Here is a 20,867-nt window from a genome sequence, read left to right on the forward strand (position 1 = left end):
ACATTATGTGAATTTTTTTTTAAAAAAAGGCACACCATCATCACATTTTTATTACTTTGCTCCTTCTTGTGGATTTTTCCTCAGTTGTATTAAACTTATTTTTTGGGATGAGAAACATTGAACTTTCCCCACACTATTTCTTGTAGTCCTTCCATTTTGGGCCATGTTTAAATCATATTTAAAGGGCTAAAACTACTTCTCTGGGCAATAAATAACTTTAGCTTCTAAGGACACAGATCCTGAAGCTTTGTTGTTAATAGAAAATGTTAGTGTGTGTAGATGTACGGTATATGTTTAATGCCTTACTTTGCTACAAAAATCCGATAATTTTTTTCCATTAATCAGAAATTAAATAAGACATGACTATTCCTGGAGTCTATAATGTGCTTTAGTTTGGCTGTCTATGCTTGTAATAAAAGGTTTATGCTCCTTCAACAACACTAATATATGCCACCTGTGGCTCATGGGTCATTAATTACATATAACTTTTAAATATTTAATCTATTGGATACAAACATCAGTCCTAAAAGAAAAATAAATTCCATCATCATTGATATTGCTTCCCAGCCTATATGGAACTGTGAGGTTAAGGTATGCCAGTTTAAATACATGGGATAGCAGTAATGTAAAATGTTAAGTGAGGAGCAACTTGGCTCCTGCAAAGGACTGAAAAAGCAATGATAAACTTCAGCGTTTTGTGTCTAACTTCACTAAATTAGAATTACACAAAGTGTGTGAATAATTTATAAACTGTTTGTAAAACTTCAGTGTTACTGATCACCCTACAGTACTTTCTTTCAAACAGTTAAACTGGAAACAGCAGAGGACACCAGCTGACAGCCAATTCATTTTGCTGATTCATTCATTATAGCAATGGCTTCAGGCCAGAACTGGGCTTGCAGATTAAAGGCTGACAACTGTAAAACTGCTGGGACTTGAAGGAATGTTGGTAAATTGTTGCTGTGCGAAGGCAGGCAATGAAAGTGGGGTGTTTTTTTAAGTGCTCCTAATTCTGCATGTGTTGAGAGAAATCGCTCCACCATAAATTGGCAGTCATGTTTCAGTGAAATGGAGTCCTAACAGTAGAGGGCTACAATAATGGGAGTAACTAGGTGATCATTAATAGACTGCTTGCCTCTTTAATGAATATTTAGCATAATAGAAAATGCAGCTCAACTAAAGCTGTGTTGTGCAGCAATCAAAACTAGGTTTCGTCTAAGATTTTGTAAATATAGTCTTTTCTTGGCAAACTTGCGAAATAAACCTGTTGGGTTAAGTAATGAGACTTAAAGGAAAAATTCCAGGAAGGCTTTTCTGCCAATAAGCAATCTGGAAGGGATAATGACAGAAGATTTGATGGTTTCTCATTTTTTTTTAAAAATCTTCAAACCAATGAACCCCTTTTGTGAGGCCCATTTTTGTGAGCAGTGCTAACAGTACAAATATTCTATCGTGCAACAATGTGAATTAAGAGGGTACAAAACAACTTGTTTCCTTCAGCAGAGAAGGATGAATGTGAATGTAGCAAGTCCTACTGTACTTGGTGTGGGTAAATGTAGGCTATTGTATCCATGAGTGTCATATTTAAACTTCCATCTCCTGGGAGCAAGGATGGAAATCTCCATTCCTGCAAACTAGTTTCCTTGTCCTAGATAGATGACTGCAAAATATGGGAACTCTTACTTGGAAGTTCTCCTTTACAGTTCCATAATAGATCTATTTCCTGTGCATCCTGCATTCCTGAAGTATTTATCATAAAATTAGCAGGATCTTATTGCATTTCCTTACCACTATCAGTTGAACTTTGAATTGTGTAGCTGTTCACTCCACCTTCTTTAAGTTATTTCAGGGAAGGGAAGGCTGTATTTAAAGGCTGTTCTGTACATAATATCCAATGCTCTTCTTCCCCATAGCTGTAAACACCAGCAGATATGCTGAAAGTTATAGGATCCAGACCTATGCAGAATATGTTGAGAAAAAACATGAAGAAAAACAGGCAAAAAGAAAGTGGACAGAAGATAGTTGGAAGGAGATGGAGAGAAAGCGGTTAAAAACGCAATACACACCATACATTCCCCAGAGTCGGTACTACTGTGTTAACAGGTGAGAGCCTTTCATAAGTAAAAATAATAATAATAAAACACATGGAAAGAAAACAACTTATCCTTAATTTCAGCAGCTCTGGATGGCTTCTCTTAAGATTTGGAAACTGAGGGCTAGTCTACAATGGCAGCGCTTTAACATGGCTTGTGTAGTCGTGGCAGAGCGTTGGAAGAGAGCTCTCTCAGCACTCTGAAAAACCCACCTCCACGAGGGGTGCAGCTCCCAGCACTGGTGCACTGTCCTCACTGGTGTTTTACAGCGCTGAAACTTGCTGACCTCGGGGTGTTTTTTTTTTTTACACCCGTGAGCGAGAAATTGCAGCGCTGTAAAGTGCCAGTGTAGACAAGCCCTGAGCTGCTCCCTCTCATACTGCTATCAGTGTCTTGTGGCTGACTTTCCAAAGTGCTAGCACACGGTAATACATACTCTATCACTCCCTGGGAAACAGCCAACTGAACAATCATAATGAAAATTCCTTCTGTGTTTCTAAAAGTGGGGAGGAAGAATAGAAATAATTCTTTATGTGACTACCTTGATTAACCACCTATTTTTTAGGTTAGATTTTGTTTGAGTCTCTAGTGAAAATTAAAGGGTTGCCATGAATTTTTGCCCTCATTAATGATCCATTGGACTGAGTCAGGAAAACTGTGTTGTAATCCTGGCACAGTAAATTGCTGTATGACTTGCGTCTGTTTCTTGTTTGCTTTGTCTTGTCTGTTTAGATTGAGCTTTTCAGAAAAAGGAATCTCACTGTACACTGTCTAGTGCAATTTTGAGGTCTGAGGCCTCTAAGTGTTACTGTAATTCATATAATCTCTGATTTGTCCTTGAAAGTCTCTGCTGCACTGTTTCATAGATTCCTTCTTAAATTTATAAAAATCTCAAGGGAGCTGCATGCCTGATGTTTTTACAGGATGGGAGAAGGTACGAATAGGGAGCAAAACTGATTCTGAACTGCTGGGCTTTTTCTGCTTCCTTCTCCTTTTGTATGAATAATGTGGTGATCTGTAGCTTCCACGCCCCCTCCTCCTGTGAATGTGTTGGATTTTGCAATTCAGAAAACTGGCTTCTCTCACAGTAAGAACATCATTAAAAACAGGTTTTATACTTACACTGTAGATGAGTGTTTATATTTAATATGAACAAAACAGGTGTTTTGGATGCTTGTCACATTTTGATGCATGTTTAAAAATTTGTGAGGAATGTTTAGGAGAGAAGGAAGAGCACAAGTGATTCTTTGGGGAGATGGGATGAGGAGTTAATCTAGGTTTTCCAAAAAATGGTGTTTCATAGTTTTGGGTATTCAGTATGAGGGAGCATGAATAATGAGAAAGGCATGTTACACAATCTACTATAGGACTTCTAAAGTTTATGAAGCCTCAGTTACTTAATGTTTCTGTGAAATGAATTGATCTAGGAGTAGAATTTATACAGTAAAATAAACTGTATTGCTGTAATCCATCTTCACACAGTTTGTACGTCCTATAGGTTTAGGTAGCATAGGTAATCTGGTAATATGGGAAGAGTTCTGAGGTATGTTGATACTGCTGTGTTCACCATGGTTTAGGACTGCATTATTACAGCTCCTCTCTCCTCTCTCCCAGCCCCCCATTTTTTTGTGTTTTGGTCTTTAAAGGGCAGAATGTATTGCATATTTTCTTGTTAGCAAAATCCATGTCCCAAATTAAAGTCCAGTGGCCTGAATAGTTGATAATGGGCTAGCTAGCAAGGAAGACAGACGGGACTTTATTTCATAGGTACATGCATACATTTTTTACAGTGCAAAGTGGCATAGTCACTTCACAATGTACGCTAAACACAACACATGGGAGTCACTGGTGGCTAATCTTTCTCCACATTTTATGATCTTCACACAGCCTTTGTCCAAATGTAGGAACAGCCACGGGTGCTAGGATGCCTCCCCAATATCTCCTTCAGTGTACCCCTTTTGGGTCTAAACCCAGCTTGTTCTTCAACCACAATATTAGATGCAATTCTCTTCAGGATAATGTCCGGTAGCATTTTGTTAGGGTGTGTCAATAATGAGATTCTGCATTAATTTCCATTAACAGCGGGGTTCCCCGTTTATATATAGGAACCATCAGGGACTGTGTCGAAGTCCTGGGCCCTCTTCCAAATTCTCAAATCACATTGACAAGCCTGTTGAATGCCTCTTCACCACTTTTAATTACAAGTAGTTCTGCTTGTACATTATCCACTTCAAGGACTTTATTACTTTTCAGTGTCTGCATTGCTTCATCAAGTTATTCGATCATAGGAGGTCCAGCGGCATAAGTCAAGCTTCTGACATAGATCTCTGCCTCACTTCCAACTTAAAATTCGTTTTGCTCATATTATACAAGTCTCAAGTTATACTTACCTCACTTAATGGGTGAAAATGGTATTTTTCCTTCAGGGAAACTTTTTGAAAGAGTCTTGATATTTTGGTAGGCCTTTCTTGTGGCATTTGCCATAATAGTGTGATGCACTGTTGTCAAGCCAGTCTTCTTTTGCGTCTTCAATCTTTCTCACATCACACGGAAGTGCTTGCTCTCTTGCTTGCCATTTGATCCATCTTGCTTTGTGCTCTTAGCTTCCTTCATTGATCACACAACTTGATAATCTTCTCTGTGATCCAAGGCTGCTGCTCTAGGATCTGTTTCCCGAGGTATATGTAATAGAGCACATACATCTGTGGTGTATGTAATAGAGCAATACATCTCCTGTGCATCTGATCTATGTCACCCTTGTAGAGGTTCAGCAGCTTGCAGCTTTTGTTCAGTCATCTTGAATTCTACTTCTTTCACAGACTTTCCGTTTATCAACATTACAGTGGACTCTGAAGTCACTTGCTGGTTGTTTCTTGCGTCACAATTTGATCTTTATGGTGGCTATTACTAACTTATGATCAGATCTTATGTTAGCCTTCCTGAGGGATTGACTTCCTGTCACAACAGAACATCACCTCATCGAGATCATGATGAAGTCTATTTGGTATTGAGTCTGAAAATCTGGCAGTGTCCCAATCCATCACCATGATGGTTTGTGCTTGAAAAGGGTATTTAGTAATAGTAAGTCATTTACAGTTGCTTATTTCATGAGTTGCAATCTTCTGCTGTTTGTCTTGCCATACCCAAAATTCTCAACACAGCTGCTCCAATTCTGGGTAACTCTTGGGACCACTGCATGCATTGCTCTCACCTTGTACAATTAAAATGTCTGAGTTGAATAGATGCTAGCTCCTTCTCGATGTCACTCTAGAACAGGGGTAGGCAACCTTTCAGAAGTGGTGTGCCAAGCTCACTGTAATTTAAGGTTTTGCATGCTGGGAATACATTTTAACGTTTTTAGAAGGTCTCTCTCTATAAATCTATATTTTATAATGTGACAAAGTTCCTCCTCTACCTTGGTGGGTTCTGCACTTATTGGCGGATTTACTTGCCTCAGAGATCTTCCCCTCTTGTGGAACCCACAGTCCGGGTCAACTCCTCCTGTGTCTGATAACGCTTGTACTCCTCAGTCTTCCAGCAGCACATCCTCTCACTCTCAGTTCCTTGCGCCTCGTGTTCCCAGCTCCTCACAAGCGCACCACAAACTGAAGTGAGCTCCTCTTTAAACCCAGGTGCCCTGATTAGCCTGCCTTAATTGATTTTAGCTTCTTGATTTAGATTCTTGATTGGCTGCAGGTGTTCTAATCAGCCTGTCTGCCTTAATTGTTTCCAGAAAGCTGCTGATTGTTCTGGAACCTTCCCTGTTACCTTACCCAGGGAAAGGGAACCTACTTAACCTGGGGCTAATATATCTGCCTTCTATCACTCTCCTGTAGCCATCTGGCCTGACCCTGTCACAATAAATAAACTATTGTTGTATTTAAAGTAAATAAGGTTTTTTAAATATTTAAGACGCTTCATTTAAAATAAAATTAAAATGCTGATCTTATCAGTTTAGTGTGATCCTTGCCCTCGCTTTTTCTTGCTGAGTTTTCCAATGTGGGCTACAGGAGGGGGTGACTGAAGAGTGCTGGGTCGAGGCCAGGAGCAGAGCTCTGGGCTGGCTGCCGGTACCCCAGGCTGGCAGTGGCTGAGCGGGGCCGGCGGCCGGAACCGCAGACCAGCAGCGGGATGACCACTCAGCCCACCGCTGGCTCCGTTCAGTCCGCTGCTGGTCTGGGGTTTCAGCAGGGGTGCAAGTAAGTTAAATTTCTTACAGGTACTGTCATATTGCAACCCCCCTTGCGGGGAGGAGCTCAGGGGCTGGGGATGTGTGGGTGTGGGGGGATCACTCAGGGCAGGGGATGGGGATGTGGATGATGCAGGAGTCAGGGCTGGGAGCATGGGGTTGCAGGAGTCAGGGTTGGGTGGCATGAGGGCTCAGGGCAGGGGGTTGGCGTGTGTGGGTGGGGGGAAGTCCTTGGCGGGGCGGGGACTTGGGGCTGGCCTGGGACAGTCCCGGTTGCAGCCGGGTTACCTGGATGGTGGATGGGTCCCTGCCCCACTCTGTTCCTGTTCCTGCCAAGGGAGCTGTGGGCCAGCTGTGTGGGGACACTGCATCTGCAGTCAAATGGGGGGTGGTGGCAGAAGACCCCCGGCCTGACATTCCCTTCCCCCCGAGGGGCCGCAGCTGTGCATGCTGCAGGGCCGGCACGTGCCTGTAGTGCCCTGGTAACCAGCCTGACTGCCTGCTGCTTAGTCCAGTGCACAGGGCCGCCAGCGCCAGGCTGCTGGAGAGTTCTGGCAGCCAGCAGGACCTCAGCTGGGAGCGCACCACGTGCCATGCCTCCAGCCGCAGCGGAGCGCCACAGCATCAGCCAGCTCTGAGCATGCACGCTCCGCCCTACTTTCATTTCTAGGTTCTGGCTGCCGGCCCCTTGCTGGCCAGGGTCCCAGTGGCCAGGACCCTGGCTGGCAAGGGGCCGGCAGCCAGAACCCCAGAGCAGCGGCAGGCTGAGTGGGGCCAGCAGTCGGGACCCCAGAGCGGCAGCGCTGCTGGTCTGGAGTTCCGTCCGGCCGCTCCTGCCAGCCGGGGTTCCAGCCACTGGCCCCGCTCAACCCGCTGCCGGCCCGGGGTTCCATCCATCCAGGCCAGCAGCGGGCTGAGCGGGGCCGGCGGCCGGGACCCTAGGACTTTCTGGGAGGGAGGAGGAGGAGCGGGGAAGCGCCACATCTCCGCTCCTCGCCCTCCCTCCCAGAAATTCCTAAGTGTTGCCAAACAGCTGTTTGGCGGCGCTTAGGACTGTCTGTGGCTGGGGGGAGGAGCGGGGATGCGGCATGCTCCAGAAAAGAGGTGGAGTGGGGGTGGGGAAGAGGTGGGCCTGGAGTGGAGAGGGGACAGGAAGAGGCGGGTCTGGATCATCCCCCGGCAAGGTCAGCGCCTATTCTTCTCCGGGGAAGCTGCTGCTGCGAAGATGCTTCCTAGCGTCCTTGCCTGCAGTGAGCTGTACCTGTGTGAGGTAAGCCAGGAGCACTTTCCAGCCACAGTACAGTACTGTACAGTATATAATGCCTTTTGTCTACCCCAAAAAAATGTCCTTTGAACCTTCCTCCCCCCCGCATTTACATTAAATCTTATGGGAAAATTGGATTCATTTAACATCATTTCACTTAAAGTTGCATTTTTCAGGAACATTAAGTGAGGATACTGTATTGAGAGAGGCACAACAGGCAAGGAAAGACCAGAAGATCTAGATGTCTGGAAAAGGAAAAAAGAGTCCTCTGGTACAAAGATTTGTCTCCCCTCCATCCCCCAAAAGTTGACAGTCACGAAAGAGAGTAACTCGCCCTCCAACAAACTAACTATGAAGCCAGGTGGAGAAGTATCAGTCACTAAGGGTGACCTGAAGGACCTCCTGTTAGGAAATCAAAAAGATGAATCAGGAGATGAGGGAAGAGTTATATGCTTACGTTAAAGATATAAAAAATTAAATTAATGAGATTAATGGGAAAATATCAGATATGGAAACAGGATTAGACAAGCAATCAGACAGAATTACTAACCTAGAGGAAAGAATCCAAATAACTGTAAAAAGAGAAAAAGAAATAGAATTGGAGCTTGAGGACATGGAAAATGTTATTCCAGGGTTCTCTAAAGATTAAAGATATTCTAGAGGAGATTGAAGGGAGAAATCTGCTGGATGTGTTGGCAATAAAGATCACATTTATATTGAGAGGGCTTGGAGTCCTTTTCCCTATCCCCCCAGCAGGCTCCCAGACTAAGAGATGATTTTCCATTTACCCTTCTGTCAAGACAAGGATAAAATACTGAGGGTAAAGAGGGAGAGAGTTGAACCAGTGATTATTCCTAAACAGTCCATACAGATTTTCCCAGATCTGGTAACCTCAATCCTTCGAAAGCAAAGAGAACTACACCTGATGACTGTACTACTAAGAACAATATAAGATAAAAGTGAGGGTTCCTGGGTTTGTTTTAAATAGAAATAGAAAATAGAAGGACAGATCTCAGATCCAAAAGAAAAGAAAATAATGGGAATAGGAGAATGGGACATGGGAATGGGCTCAGAACAATCTGACTCGTCCCTACACAGGTCTAAAATCACCATCAGAGATCAGAAAGAAGAGAGAGAGAGATGGAGAAGCATCATCATCACTGACACACATCATGAAGAGAAGAGGAACAGAGAGATTAGTAGACAACAGGATTAGGTACAAGATTAGTAAAAAAAAAATTTAAAAAATTAATTAAAAATTGTTTAAATTAAAATTAAAAAAAAAAATAAATAAAATTAATCGTTAAAAAAATTAATATATAAAAATAAATATAAAAAAATAAAAAAATTTTTTTTTTTTTTTTTTTTTTGTTTTTTATATATTTTCAAATACAAATTACAACACACAATGTATACATTACTCACTTTATATTTTTATTTTTATATTAATAATAAAAATAAAAAAAATTAAAAAAAATTTTTAAAATTAAGTAATTTTCTTACAATCTCTTTATCTTGAAAATTGAAATTACTTACAAAAAAAAAATTATTAAAAAAAAAATGCAACAAAAGAAAAAAAAAATAAAAAAATCAAAGTAAACAGCCTACAAGTACTTCTTGTTCAGTCAATTGCTCAGACAAACACTGCTTTGGATCATTATCACATCATCATCTGCATAGAAGGCATAAGCATATCATAAGCATAGAAACAATGAATGGCAAACATGAATTGAATAATGAATATCATATATATACAAAAAAACACAATAATGCGCTAAACACCTGGGCAAAAGTGATATATTAAAAAACATGTGAACATATTTTAAATTAAATAAAAAAAAAATAAAAAAATTAAATGTAAACAAACTTGTTTGTAAAGAAAGGACTAGCTGAACAAGTAGGTTTTAATAATTTTATAGGTTTTAAGTTTTTTTTTTTTTTTTTTTTTTTTGTTTTGTTTTTAACAAAAAAAAAATTGCAAAAAAAATTGCAATTTACATTAGAATACTTTACAATATAATTGACAGGTATTTTTTTATTAATATTATTTTTTTTTTATATTTTTTTTTTTACAATTTTTTTAAATAAAAAAAAAATGATAAAAAATTAAAATTAATGTATATATTGTAAAATATAAAAATCAAATAAAAATATAAAAATAAAAAAAATTTTGTTTAAATTAATAATTTTTATTATTTTTAACAGTTTTATTTTAAAAGAATTTTTAATGATTAATATTTTGAGTTAATTGTGTGAGTTAAGACATTGATCAACATATCTATCAAAATAATCTAAGATATTACAAAATGTAATAATATATATAAATATGTGGTAAATATGATAAATATATAAAAATAATATATATTTATATTATATGTTGATATATTATTATAATGGTGTATTATATATTATAATATAAATATTATTTTATATAATGTTGATTAATATTATGATTCAAAATAATACCTAAACAAAAATGAAAATGCAATGCATCTCACAAACATAATGATACAGAGTAAAATAGAAAGGGTCAAAAAATGAAAAGAATTGAAAATTTGAGAAATAAGATAACTGTGGTTAAGAATTTTAAGAATAATAATTAAATATAATAATAATAAAGAATTTTAAATAATATTTATAAAAAAAGATTTTTCAGGAATTATTTAAAAAAAAATTTTCAAAGGAGATTTAAATCCATGGATTCAGGAGGGAAGAAACACCAGGAGACAATGAGCAGAGAGGACACCAGGCAACAAGGAGAGAATGCCAGAAGGCAGAGAGCAGAGGGTAAGAGCAGGGGAGAGAAGCAGGGGCAGAGATACACTAGTAGGGGAGCGGAGGGAGGCAGGGAACTAACTCAACCACAGAAAAATAGAACTAACAGGACTAAAACAACACTTTGTGGATCTAAAACTAGTATGACACAGTTTGGAATTTTTCCAGTTACACAACTTCCCTTTTAAATTTGTTCCTATTTACCACCATTGCTAACCAATTTTTTCATTCTAAAAATTTAAATGTTATGTTTTTGCAATAAAGCTATTATTTTATAAAAAGTATAATTTTTAAAAAAATAGTAAATTAGAATAAAAAAAATAAAAACAACACAGGAATAAGAAAGAGAAAAACAAAGAACTCAGGAAACAGTATATAAAAATACAAAAAACACAACAAGGAGAAACAAAAATAAATAACTTAATCTAAAATGTAATGCAAAAAAAAAATAATGGTATTTAAAAAAAAAATAAAATTTAAAAAAAAAAAATGCAAAGATTGAAATGGTGCATTTAATTTGGTAATGAGAACTGCTTAAAAATGGAGTAATATGAAATAATAAAAGAGTTGACTAAAATGATGAAAAATGATGCTAAAAATAAAAAGAAATAATAAAAAATGAAAAAATACATTCTAAAATAATAAATTTTTATAGATTTACAAAAAAAAATTTATTCTAATTCCTAAATATGTCTTAGATAAGTTAAATGTCTCTCTAAATTGTCTCTAATAGAAGATAGGACAACCTGTTTGTTCAACAAAAATCTCTTTGAATAGAGGCAGTGTTTCTTTTTTTTTTTTTTTTTGTTTTTAATCAAGTTTTTACTCTTTTTTTTTTAAGGAGATTGGAAGTAAATGAGTTTTTGATATTTTTTTAAAGGGGAAGGAGATTTTAGTGAGGTGGATATTACCACTTGGGGATGAAGGGATTGGTTTGGTGGGGGAGGAGAAATGTGAATGGATGTGCAATGTGGGAATGATCAATGAGGATTAGATGGAAATGATAATTTGTTGCATCACTCAAAATTGAAATATGATGATTCTTTTTTGGGAATTTCATCCATGATTCAGATTTAAGACTTTGGCTAATTTGGTCAAAAAAGATAATCTGGGTGTTTATAACACAGTCTGATTATTCCCCATGTATATATTAGATTAAAAGATTGGAACTCATTGGAAAAACAAAGGGCCTGGTGGTTGAATAGAGCTTTGTTGTATGACTGCATTAGAATTCAAAAGCTGGAAGAAAATGTCCAGAAATATGTAGAAGAAAATTATAAGGAGGAGCTCAATGCTGGAAAGGCAGTAATGAGGGGGATCCTTATAATAAAGCATCGTATGTCAAAAAATGAGAATTCTTGAAGAGAGTTTGGTTAAAGAACTTTCTGTTTGGAATATAGATGTAAATGTACAGGATTGAAAAGTGCATAAGAAAATAAAAGAGAGGAAATGGAAGTTTAACCTTTTATAAGCAATAGGGCTGAGCAAACACTTAGATACCTGAAATTAAAATATTATGAAAAGGGCAATAAAGCTGATATATGTACATATACACACACACACACATGCACTTGTGTGCACACAATTTCAATTGAAAGATGTTTATAAGAAAACAGCCCAGATGAAAAGATGGGAGAGGGATTTGGACAAACCAATTGCTCTGGATGAGTGGATCTCTATATTTGAAAGGGGATATACATCTTCAGTTTGTGTACCGCACAAAGAAATTTCTGTAAAGATTGCATTTGACTCCATGTAGAGATCAATCCTATTTTTGCTGGTAGGGTGGCGCACTGTGTTGGAGCCTCAGGGACAGGGGAACATACTTGCACATGTGGTGGTTTTGTCCAGAAATAGGATAGTTTTGGGAGGAAATTATTAAAGAGATTTAATGTTCTGACAAAATTCCAGCTTCCTAGAGATCCTCTGATCTGATTACTTAATGCTCCAGTAAAAAAATACACATTTTAAACAGAACAATTTTTTTTATTGTTAGCTAGGCTTTATATTGCACATTATTGGAAAAATAAGGCTCCTCCTATGAAATTATAGTATAGTAAAATGTCCTTTTAATAGAAAATCTTTCATACCAAGTACGTGATCAAGAGCAGCACCGAAAAGAGAATAGTTATTTAGAAATTTGGTCATCCTTTTTAGTGTACTCAGAGGAAGAAGGCTCTTCAGCCACTAACCCAGAATCTTTAGCCAGATTATTAGTGTGCTGCAGCAACACTCACATTCCTATGTTGCTGCAGCAACTCTTTCCGTGCAGCTGTGTGGGAGGGTCATGATCCTGGTTTAAAACGTGTTTTGTGAAAAGACAACAGGTTCTCTTCTAAGATCCAGGTGCTTTGAGTACCCCTGCAAACTATGGGATCAGAATACATAACTATTCAATCTCTCTCATCCCTCCTTTCCCCAACGCTTTCATTTCTTTCGTTCATTGGAACTAATACTTTTCCTCAGAAGTTGAATTTTTTTTATGTACCGGTAGCTATTTTTTAGAAGTCTTAAATCATGGTTGGGTTCTTAGTTTTGTGAATGCCTGTAACCTCTTATCGTGCCTTCTCTTCTGTCACTTCAGTTTTAGTCTAAAACTCCAAATCCAGATTTACTATTATGTTGAGAGTGGATATATATGGTAAATAGTTCTCTTCTGCTTTTTTGGCCATCTGAATTTTTATAGCTAAATAGCCTTCAAGTGTTTGTTAATGGTAGTCATGGTGTGACTTAATGAGATCTTGTAAGAGTCCCCAAAGGAAGGCCTCTCCTCTCTGACTATTGAGAGGAGAATCCAGCTATTCATTCAGACCAGGCGGTGTGTGTGGCCCAGAAGTGGAAGTAAGAGCATGATGTTTAATCATATATTTCATATTTTAGTGCCTTTGGGTATCCGAATAGAAGACAGTCTCAAGTAGAGAGAAGTTCTGCAGAATCCACTACAAAAAATATTTCATCTTGAAGCCAAAAAATACAACTAAACAGGAATTAATCTAAAGGATTGTTGGAGAGCCATATTTCCTTGTTGTTAAGTGGAAAAAAGCCCTGTGATACCATGCTTTTTAACGAAGATGTTACATTTTGATTTATGTAAGAGTGTTTGTTTAGGAACTGGTGAATACTGCAGTGTGAGATGTCATTTTAAATTAACAGAAAATTAGAAGCTTCATAATCATGAATTTAGTATAATCTTTAAAATGGCTTGTTTAAAAAGCATTAAAATGTACACAGTATTTTTTAAGCAAACATCTGATATCCAGATACACAGCAATTACATTACAGTAATTGTTCTTTGAGCTAGGTTACTTTAGTACTGCATTGCTCATATTTGCTAACCTTGGTTTTATGTCCAAGAATGTTTGCTCTAATGGCAAATTATAGTGGAATTAAAAGCTTGAAACTGTCTTGTGCAGTATAATTTCAGTGCATTCTGAATAAAATGTGGTGGTTATTCTCTTCAGACCATGGTTTTTTAATCAAGTCTTGATAAATTTAGACTATATTATGGGTAAGTAGTTTATAGAGAAACAAGAGAAGGTGCAATTTTATTTTTATATATAGATTTTACATGCAGGAAATCTTTACTTTTTAAGACCTGATCTTAATTGTTGATGGGTTCATCTCTTTTACCCAACAAATATTCTTCAGATTACTTACAGTCCAAAGGAGACATGAAAAGTGAGCATGTAGAATGTTAATTTCATATACATCTGAGCCATAACAAATAGATCAATTTTTCAGTGTCTACTGGTGTTGCCCTGAGACTGCTTTTGTAGCTGAGTCTGAAGATATGTTAAACCATTACAGTGTCTTCATAAAATACAGTTGTCTTTGATATGAGTTTAATCAGTGTTTTTATGGAGCTAAAAAATGTCCTGATCAAAGTATGGGGAAAATATAAAATATTCTTGCACAAAGAACGGATCATTCTGCATTTAAAAAAGATGAAATTGTGAATGACTTTTATGGAACACTGGTGCTAGACAAATCTTCCACCCGGCAAGTTAATTTTAAGACTGCATTATTTTCCAGACAATTTATGCAGTCGATATGGTGAACTGTCATTATTACTAAAATTTATAGCTGGCCCATGAATGCTGTATACAAAAATTAAAAATAGACAGACCCACCTGCATCATTAAATACTCTTGCTGTATTCATTCTCTCAGGATGACCATGTTGTCTTGCTTTTTTTAATTTCAGTTTTACAGCTACCAGCACAATTGGAAAAAGAAGTATGAGTCCTATTCAAGAGGAAACTGGCTCTGATGATATGGAAGAGAGAGAAATCCAAGACACAGAGCTTGATGAAACAGATTGCTATGCAGAGTCTGTTCCAGAGGGAAGGAAGAGAGCCAAAAAGTTCAAAAAAGTCAAGGAGCAAGATCCAACAGGTAAGAGCAATGTGTCTGACTGTTCATTTTTGTCCTTTTTCTATTTGGAACCACCTTAACCCTAAGGTGCAAGATGTCTTTTGAGTGTTAAACATTGCTTTTATCCATATAGTTATCTATCTTAAGACAGTGCTTTAATTTAAAGCCCATTTTGAATTGCAAACTATGGGATTGCATTGATCAGTGTAAAAAAAAAAATTGCCAACAAGATAGAAACTTGAAATATTTGTGACTTAGATTTTTGGGCCAGAAGAAAGCTTGGGGGGGGGGCGTCATTTACTAGAAGATTACTTTCTATTATAAAATAAAGGCCTCTGTGGGGATAATCTTGGTGATCTCAGCTAATTTTTTCTCCCAATGTGTGGCTATGCACTCTCTTGACAATTAGAGTAATCTGGGACACTTTTGCTTATGCTATGGAAATTTGAAAATTTGGGTACTGGAAGCATGATTCTGCAATTTTTCCCCAATCAGTCCAACAAATCTGTGCATATTGCAAGACTTATCTTTTTGTTTTAGTCTATTGGCTTGAGTGGATGGAGTCTTATTTATCAACTTGGCATAGTTTAAGCTGAGACATCATTGGTTGTATTTTGTTAGCTGGTCTTTTATATAGATTGCAAATATGCTCAGCTTTTAATAAATCTTCCAGGTTCCCTGATTAAGTTCATGAACTCCTCTTTTTTTAATATTATTTAGCACTTACATAGGGTTTTAAATACTCAAAGCACTACACAACATTAACTGATTCCTAAAACATCGTGAAAAGTAAATAAATAAAATACATCTTACATATGGGGAAACTGAGGCAGAGAAATGAAGAGACTTTCATAAGGTTACACATCAAGTCAGACATCAGAACTTGGGGCATTCTGAATCGCCAACCTTGAGCTCTGTATTCCACAGCATAATGTCCACCTCATAAAAAATCCTCCGACTAGAGCATGTGTATATGTGTTGTCGATCATGTTTAGTTTCCCATAATATGAACCAGGTCATCCCTAAAGATATTACATGTTCTCTCCCTAGCTCCGAAAATGTCAATGCCTATTTAACGTACGCAAACTCATCTCCTGGCTTAAAGAAGCATTTTTCCTCTCTATCACCAGGTAGAAGAGGAAAAATCTGACCATTTCCCATTTTCAGTATAGCTAAGTGGATGTCATATGTCATACATAAATTGGTTTTTCTTATTACTCTAAATAAACATTTGGAGTCCAGCAAAATGTTAAATGGTAAATTCTTTACACTTTAATTTGGAATAAAAATGTGATTTATTAAATATAGAGTCCTCTTTCTCGTAATAGCTTTATTATCAGGTCATAAGGATTCTGAAATGATGGTCATGCCTAAGTGACTTCTGTTTTTAGCTATGTAAAACAAATTACGGATTTATTTGATGTGTGTCTGGGATTAATGTAGTGTTGGCCACTTCATGAAGACTAAGAGCCTATTGACAAATAGGATTAACAGTAGGTGACTTCCTCTTTCATTGTGTGCACTTACCTCCTGTTAATTAAGGGCAGGTGAATACTTGTTTTGAAGGCAGTAGGGATGCTGAACTGACTTACGAACAAAGTTTCCATATTAATAGCAGTTCATAATAGTGTGTTTGTTTACATGTACTTCTTACAAAGGGAGGTATATAATAAGGTTATAGGGATCTTGTAACTTTTGTGTTTCGATGAACAAATCCAGCAGCTGAATCTAGATAAAGCAACAAAGATACAAAAAGTAGGAATTGTGATAGTACCTTCCTACCCAGCCTTGATGTCATCCATTGTAATTTTTTCTCTTTTTATAGAGATATTTGCAGCATATTAAATATAATTAGGTTAAATATAGGAAGTTATTAAGACTTTCCCAAATATCAGAATTATTTAATTTGAAACGTAAGTATGCCACTATTGCTTTGTTTTCCAAATTAGTACTGGCCAATCGTCTGAACTACCGAGCAGTTCAGAGTTATTCTGTTCAGGTGGTATTAACTTGTATAGCTTAAACCTGATGGTAGAATCTGTGGACACTATTTATGACAGCAATAAACATGTTGTCAAATCTAAAGTTTGTCAACAATCATTGTGGTGCACCCACATTTGCTTTCATTTTTATGCAAGTGTCACTTCATTACATACTTGAAAGGCAGAGTGCACAGTCATGACTCTACTGGATGAAAAGGAAAATGAAATGTAAGCATTGAGGGGAATATTCTTTTCATAGTAAAGGGAACACTGCTGTTAACCAGTCTATTCAGTATCTGTACAATTTCAGTCACAGATATCATGTGAAAGTTTTGGCATGCTCACAGGTTCAAGCGTTGCATATTAATCACTCTGTTTAGCAAGTAGCTTTGTGCAAATGGCCTACAGTTTAAACAAATATTTAGGTTGTATGTACAGCATATCAAAAAGCTTTTAGGGACCAATGCCACATTATTAAATGTTGTCAATGTTTCCTAAAGGAGCAAAATGTAAGTTGCCAGTGTTGTGGTGTTCTCGTGTCTGTTGGACATTGGAGGATGAGTAGAACATTTTAGCTGACCCACCTTATTGTAGGTTGCAAAAATCTTTTTGGTTATGTACTGCCAAATTCTGGATTTGTCTAAACAGTAAAGGAGCACTTTGTTTTGCCATTTAATGTATGTATGCATGCATGTCTTGTTTGTGTCTTGGTATGAAGATGTGTAATTTGAAAGTTAATTATATTTGTGAAAAAAGTAAACCAAAATCAACTTTTCCAACCCCCCCCTTCCCCCCCAAAAAGAAAAAGAAAACAAGCCTAGGGCTGTAAGTGTTTAAATAAACATACCCAGTGTTCTGTGTGTATCTTCCATATGGGCTCAGCTGTAGCTGTAGTTTGTATTCTAATTTGCTTGTAAGACTCTACAGCACTAGGTAACTTTGGCTGTGTCCACATTTAAAATAGTATAGCGGCAGAGCTGCAGTGCTGCAGCTGTCCTGCTTAGCGCTTCAGTGTACGCACTGAATACCACATTGGGAGGGGTACCATGGTAGATAATCCACCTGCACAAGAGGCAGTCCCTAGATTGACAGAAGAATTCTTCCCTCAACCTAGTGCCGTCTTCCCCGGGGGTTAGGTTGGCTAAATTATGTCTCACGAGGGTGTGGATTTTTCCCACCCCTGAGAGATGTAGCTATGCTGATCTAACTTTTTAGTGTAGACCAACCCTTTGTATGGGTGTTCCTTCCTTTTGACTTGCATATTAATACTTTAGTTCAAAATACTCAAATTGTGGAGATTATAAAGTTTTGAATTAGATTGTTAGAGAACTGATTGTTGGCTTCTCAAACATCTGAAAGCTATTTAGATACATTTGCAGGTTTCCATATTAATAGCAGTTCATAATAGTGTGTTTACATGTACTTCTTACAAAATACATTTGCAGGTTCGTTATTGAGCTACTCACATGTGACTTGGTCCTGGGTTTAGCAGGCCAATGCTCAAACCACTGATCTATCCCTCCCTCCTCAATGGCTCAATGTCTAGTTGACAGCCAGTATCAAGCGGAGTGCCCCAGGGGTCGGTCTTGAGGCCGGTTTTGTTCCACATCTTTAATCCCATCATCCAGATGATTAATAATTGCGCCCTCAGCAAATTCACAAATGACACTAAGTGGGGGAGAGGTAGATACGCTGGAGGATAGGGATAGGGTCCAGCATTACCTAGACAAATTGGAGGATTGGGCCAAAAGAAATATGATGAGGTTCAACAAGTTTAAGTGCTGAGTCCTGCACTTAGGAAGAAAGAATCCCATGCACTGCTACAGGCTGGGGACTGACTGGCTAAGCAGCAATTCTGCAGAAAAGGACCTGGGGATTACAGTGGACGAGAAGCTGGATATGAGTCAGCAGTGTGCTCTCGTTGCCAAGAAGGCCAACAGCATATTGAGCTGTAGTAGGAGTATTGCCAACAGATCGAGGGAAGTGATTATTCTCCTCTATTCAACACTGGTGTGGGCACACCTAGAGTATTGCATCCAGTTTTGGTCCCCCCACTACAGAAGGGATGTGGACAAATTGGAGAGAGTCCAGCGGAGGGCAACGAAAATGATCAGGGGGCTGGGGCACATGACTTACAAGGAGAGGCTGAGGGAACTGGGCTTATTTCGTCTGCAGAAGAGAAGAGCGAGAGGAGATTTGATAGCAGCCTTCAGCTACCTGAAGGGGGGTTCTAAAGAGGATGGAGCATGGCTGTTCTCAGTGATGGCAGATGACAGAACAAGAAGCAATGGTTTCAAATTGCAGTGGGGGAGGTTTAGGTTGGATATTAGGAAACACTATTTCACTAGGAGGGTGGTGAAGCACTGGAATGGGTTACCTAGGGAGGTGGTGGAATCTCCATCCTTAGAGGTTTTTAAGGCCCAGCTTGACAAAGCCTTGGCTGGGACGATTTAGTTGGTGTTGGTCCTGCTTTGAGCAGGGGATTGGACTAGATGACCTCCAGAGGTCTCTTCCAACCGTATGATTCTAGGAGACAAAAAAAGATTAATGTCAAAAGTATGCCCTAATTTTGGGTGCCCAATTTAAGGTGCCTAAGACCTGAGTCTTATATGTTCAAAGCACAGCTCCCATTGGCTTTAGTTGCAGTTGAGTTCTCAACACTTCTGCAAATCAGACCCAGGCTCTCAAGTTAGGCACCCAGAAAATGAGGAACATGCAATGATCACCTGTGGATGGCATTCAGCTGCCTTATCCATGAGACCTTCCTTTCTTCCTGCAATCCCTTGTCTCATTCACTATATGTCTTCCAACCTGCAATATATGAGGCAAGGGTTCTACAGACAAGTCGTCTTTACTAGCCCTGGTTCATCCCCAGAGCAAGTCCATCCTGTGCACTGAAAATGGCAAAATTCCTGTGGAAAAAATTGTATGTAATTGTGTAATTAATGACTGTATCATGCATAGACAGAAGGAGGCTGAATTAAGGTTGCAGACGTAACCTTTCATTCTGGTGTTTGCTAACTTTTGAGCACGTTGTTTTGCAACCTTAATGTTGTTTTAATTTAGTTTTTGTGTGTCTAACGTAACATTTATATTCCGCTATCATCCAGAGGCTGGCAGGGTCAGGACTCTATTGTGCTAAGTGCTGTACAGATATTGTCTGATAGTAAAGGCGGCAATGTCCAGCTATACACACTAAAATTACCATATTTCACTAAAGAGTTTAACCTTAAATATTACTTTGAAGAAGCTTAATTCTTAACTTTTTTTAAGTGTTCAAAGTAGTTATGAATAACTACAATAATTGTTTACCTCATTTTTTAATTAAATCAGTTAAATCAAAGGATTTTTATTTTATCTTAGATTACCAAAAACACTGAAGTCTTTAGCCATACAAAAAAGGTTGTTTAATGGATCATATTAACTTAGTCTTGTGTGAACATTCCCAGTCCTATTAGTATCCCATATAATGTAGGACAGACCTCAGATTATGAATTAAATCGTAAATCTGTTCAAACATCACCCTTCTAATTAAACTCACAAAAGCACTAAATGTGTAGGTTGAATTTTTCACCCCTTTACCTAACTGATGGTGAGTGATAGGTTTGAAAAATATGGAAGGGCTAAATATTGTCTTGTACTATACTTTGGGAGCTGTAGAACAGAGTACCTTCTTGGCATTTGAGCTTTTAAGAGCATGTCTTTGTTGGATTATGATTGTGTGGCAGGTCATTTTTAGAAGAATTGTGGAAATACCTTTCTTTTGGGGAGATCCCAAGATGGTGGCTCATGTTTTCTGAAATGAAGTTCTGTCAAGCTTTTGTAACTGAATAAGCATTGAAAAATGTGGCATGAGAAATGGTGCAGACACTAAGAATTTATACAGGATTAACCTTTTTTTTTTATTAACAATGTCAAAAATGTTTCTATCTTTAAATTTAGGTGATCTTGGAAACTTGATAGTTTACATGTTTACCTGAAGTGTGAAAAATACACTTATAGACTTAAAGTATCAGTAGTCAATCAGTGATTAAATCCAGCTTCCCATGTTGAATATATGTATAAAGTCTCTTAGTGAGATCATGTCTGAATGTGTGGTATAGTATGAATACGCTGTTACGCAATTATGTGAATCTTCCTCAGCTGACCATGCAGGCTTGGTCTCTGCTTTGAATAAATGCTTAACTGCAG

The 20,867-nt window shown here is 37.9% G+C and overlaps 1 protein-coding gene across 2 annotated transcripts in view; it reads left to right on the forward strand.

Moving 5' to 3' along the window:
• Window positions 1–20,867, forward strand: part of PARN (poly(A)-specific ribonuclease) — a 158,316-nt gene that overhangs the window by 121,932 nt on the left and 15,517 nt on the right. For both annotated transcript variants that reach the window (XM_039491473.1, XM_039491474.1), the window contains exons 22-23: window positions 1,914–2,103; window positions 14,525–14,715. In XM_039491473.1, coding sequence (XP_039347407.1) covers window positions 1,914–2,103; window positions 14,525–14,715 — 381 coding nt within the window. The remainder of the gene's footprint in view (window positions 1–1,913; window positions 2,104–14,524; window positions 14,716–20,867) is intronic.

Source organism: Mauremys reevesii, linkage group 10, assembly GCF_016161935.1.
Source record: "Mauremys reevesii isolate NIE-2019 linkage group 10, ASM1616193v1, whole genome shotgun sequence".
NCBI lineage: Eukaryota > Metazoa > Chordata > Testudines > Geoemydidae > Mauremys > Mauremys reevesii.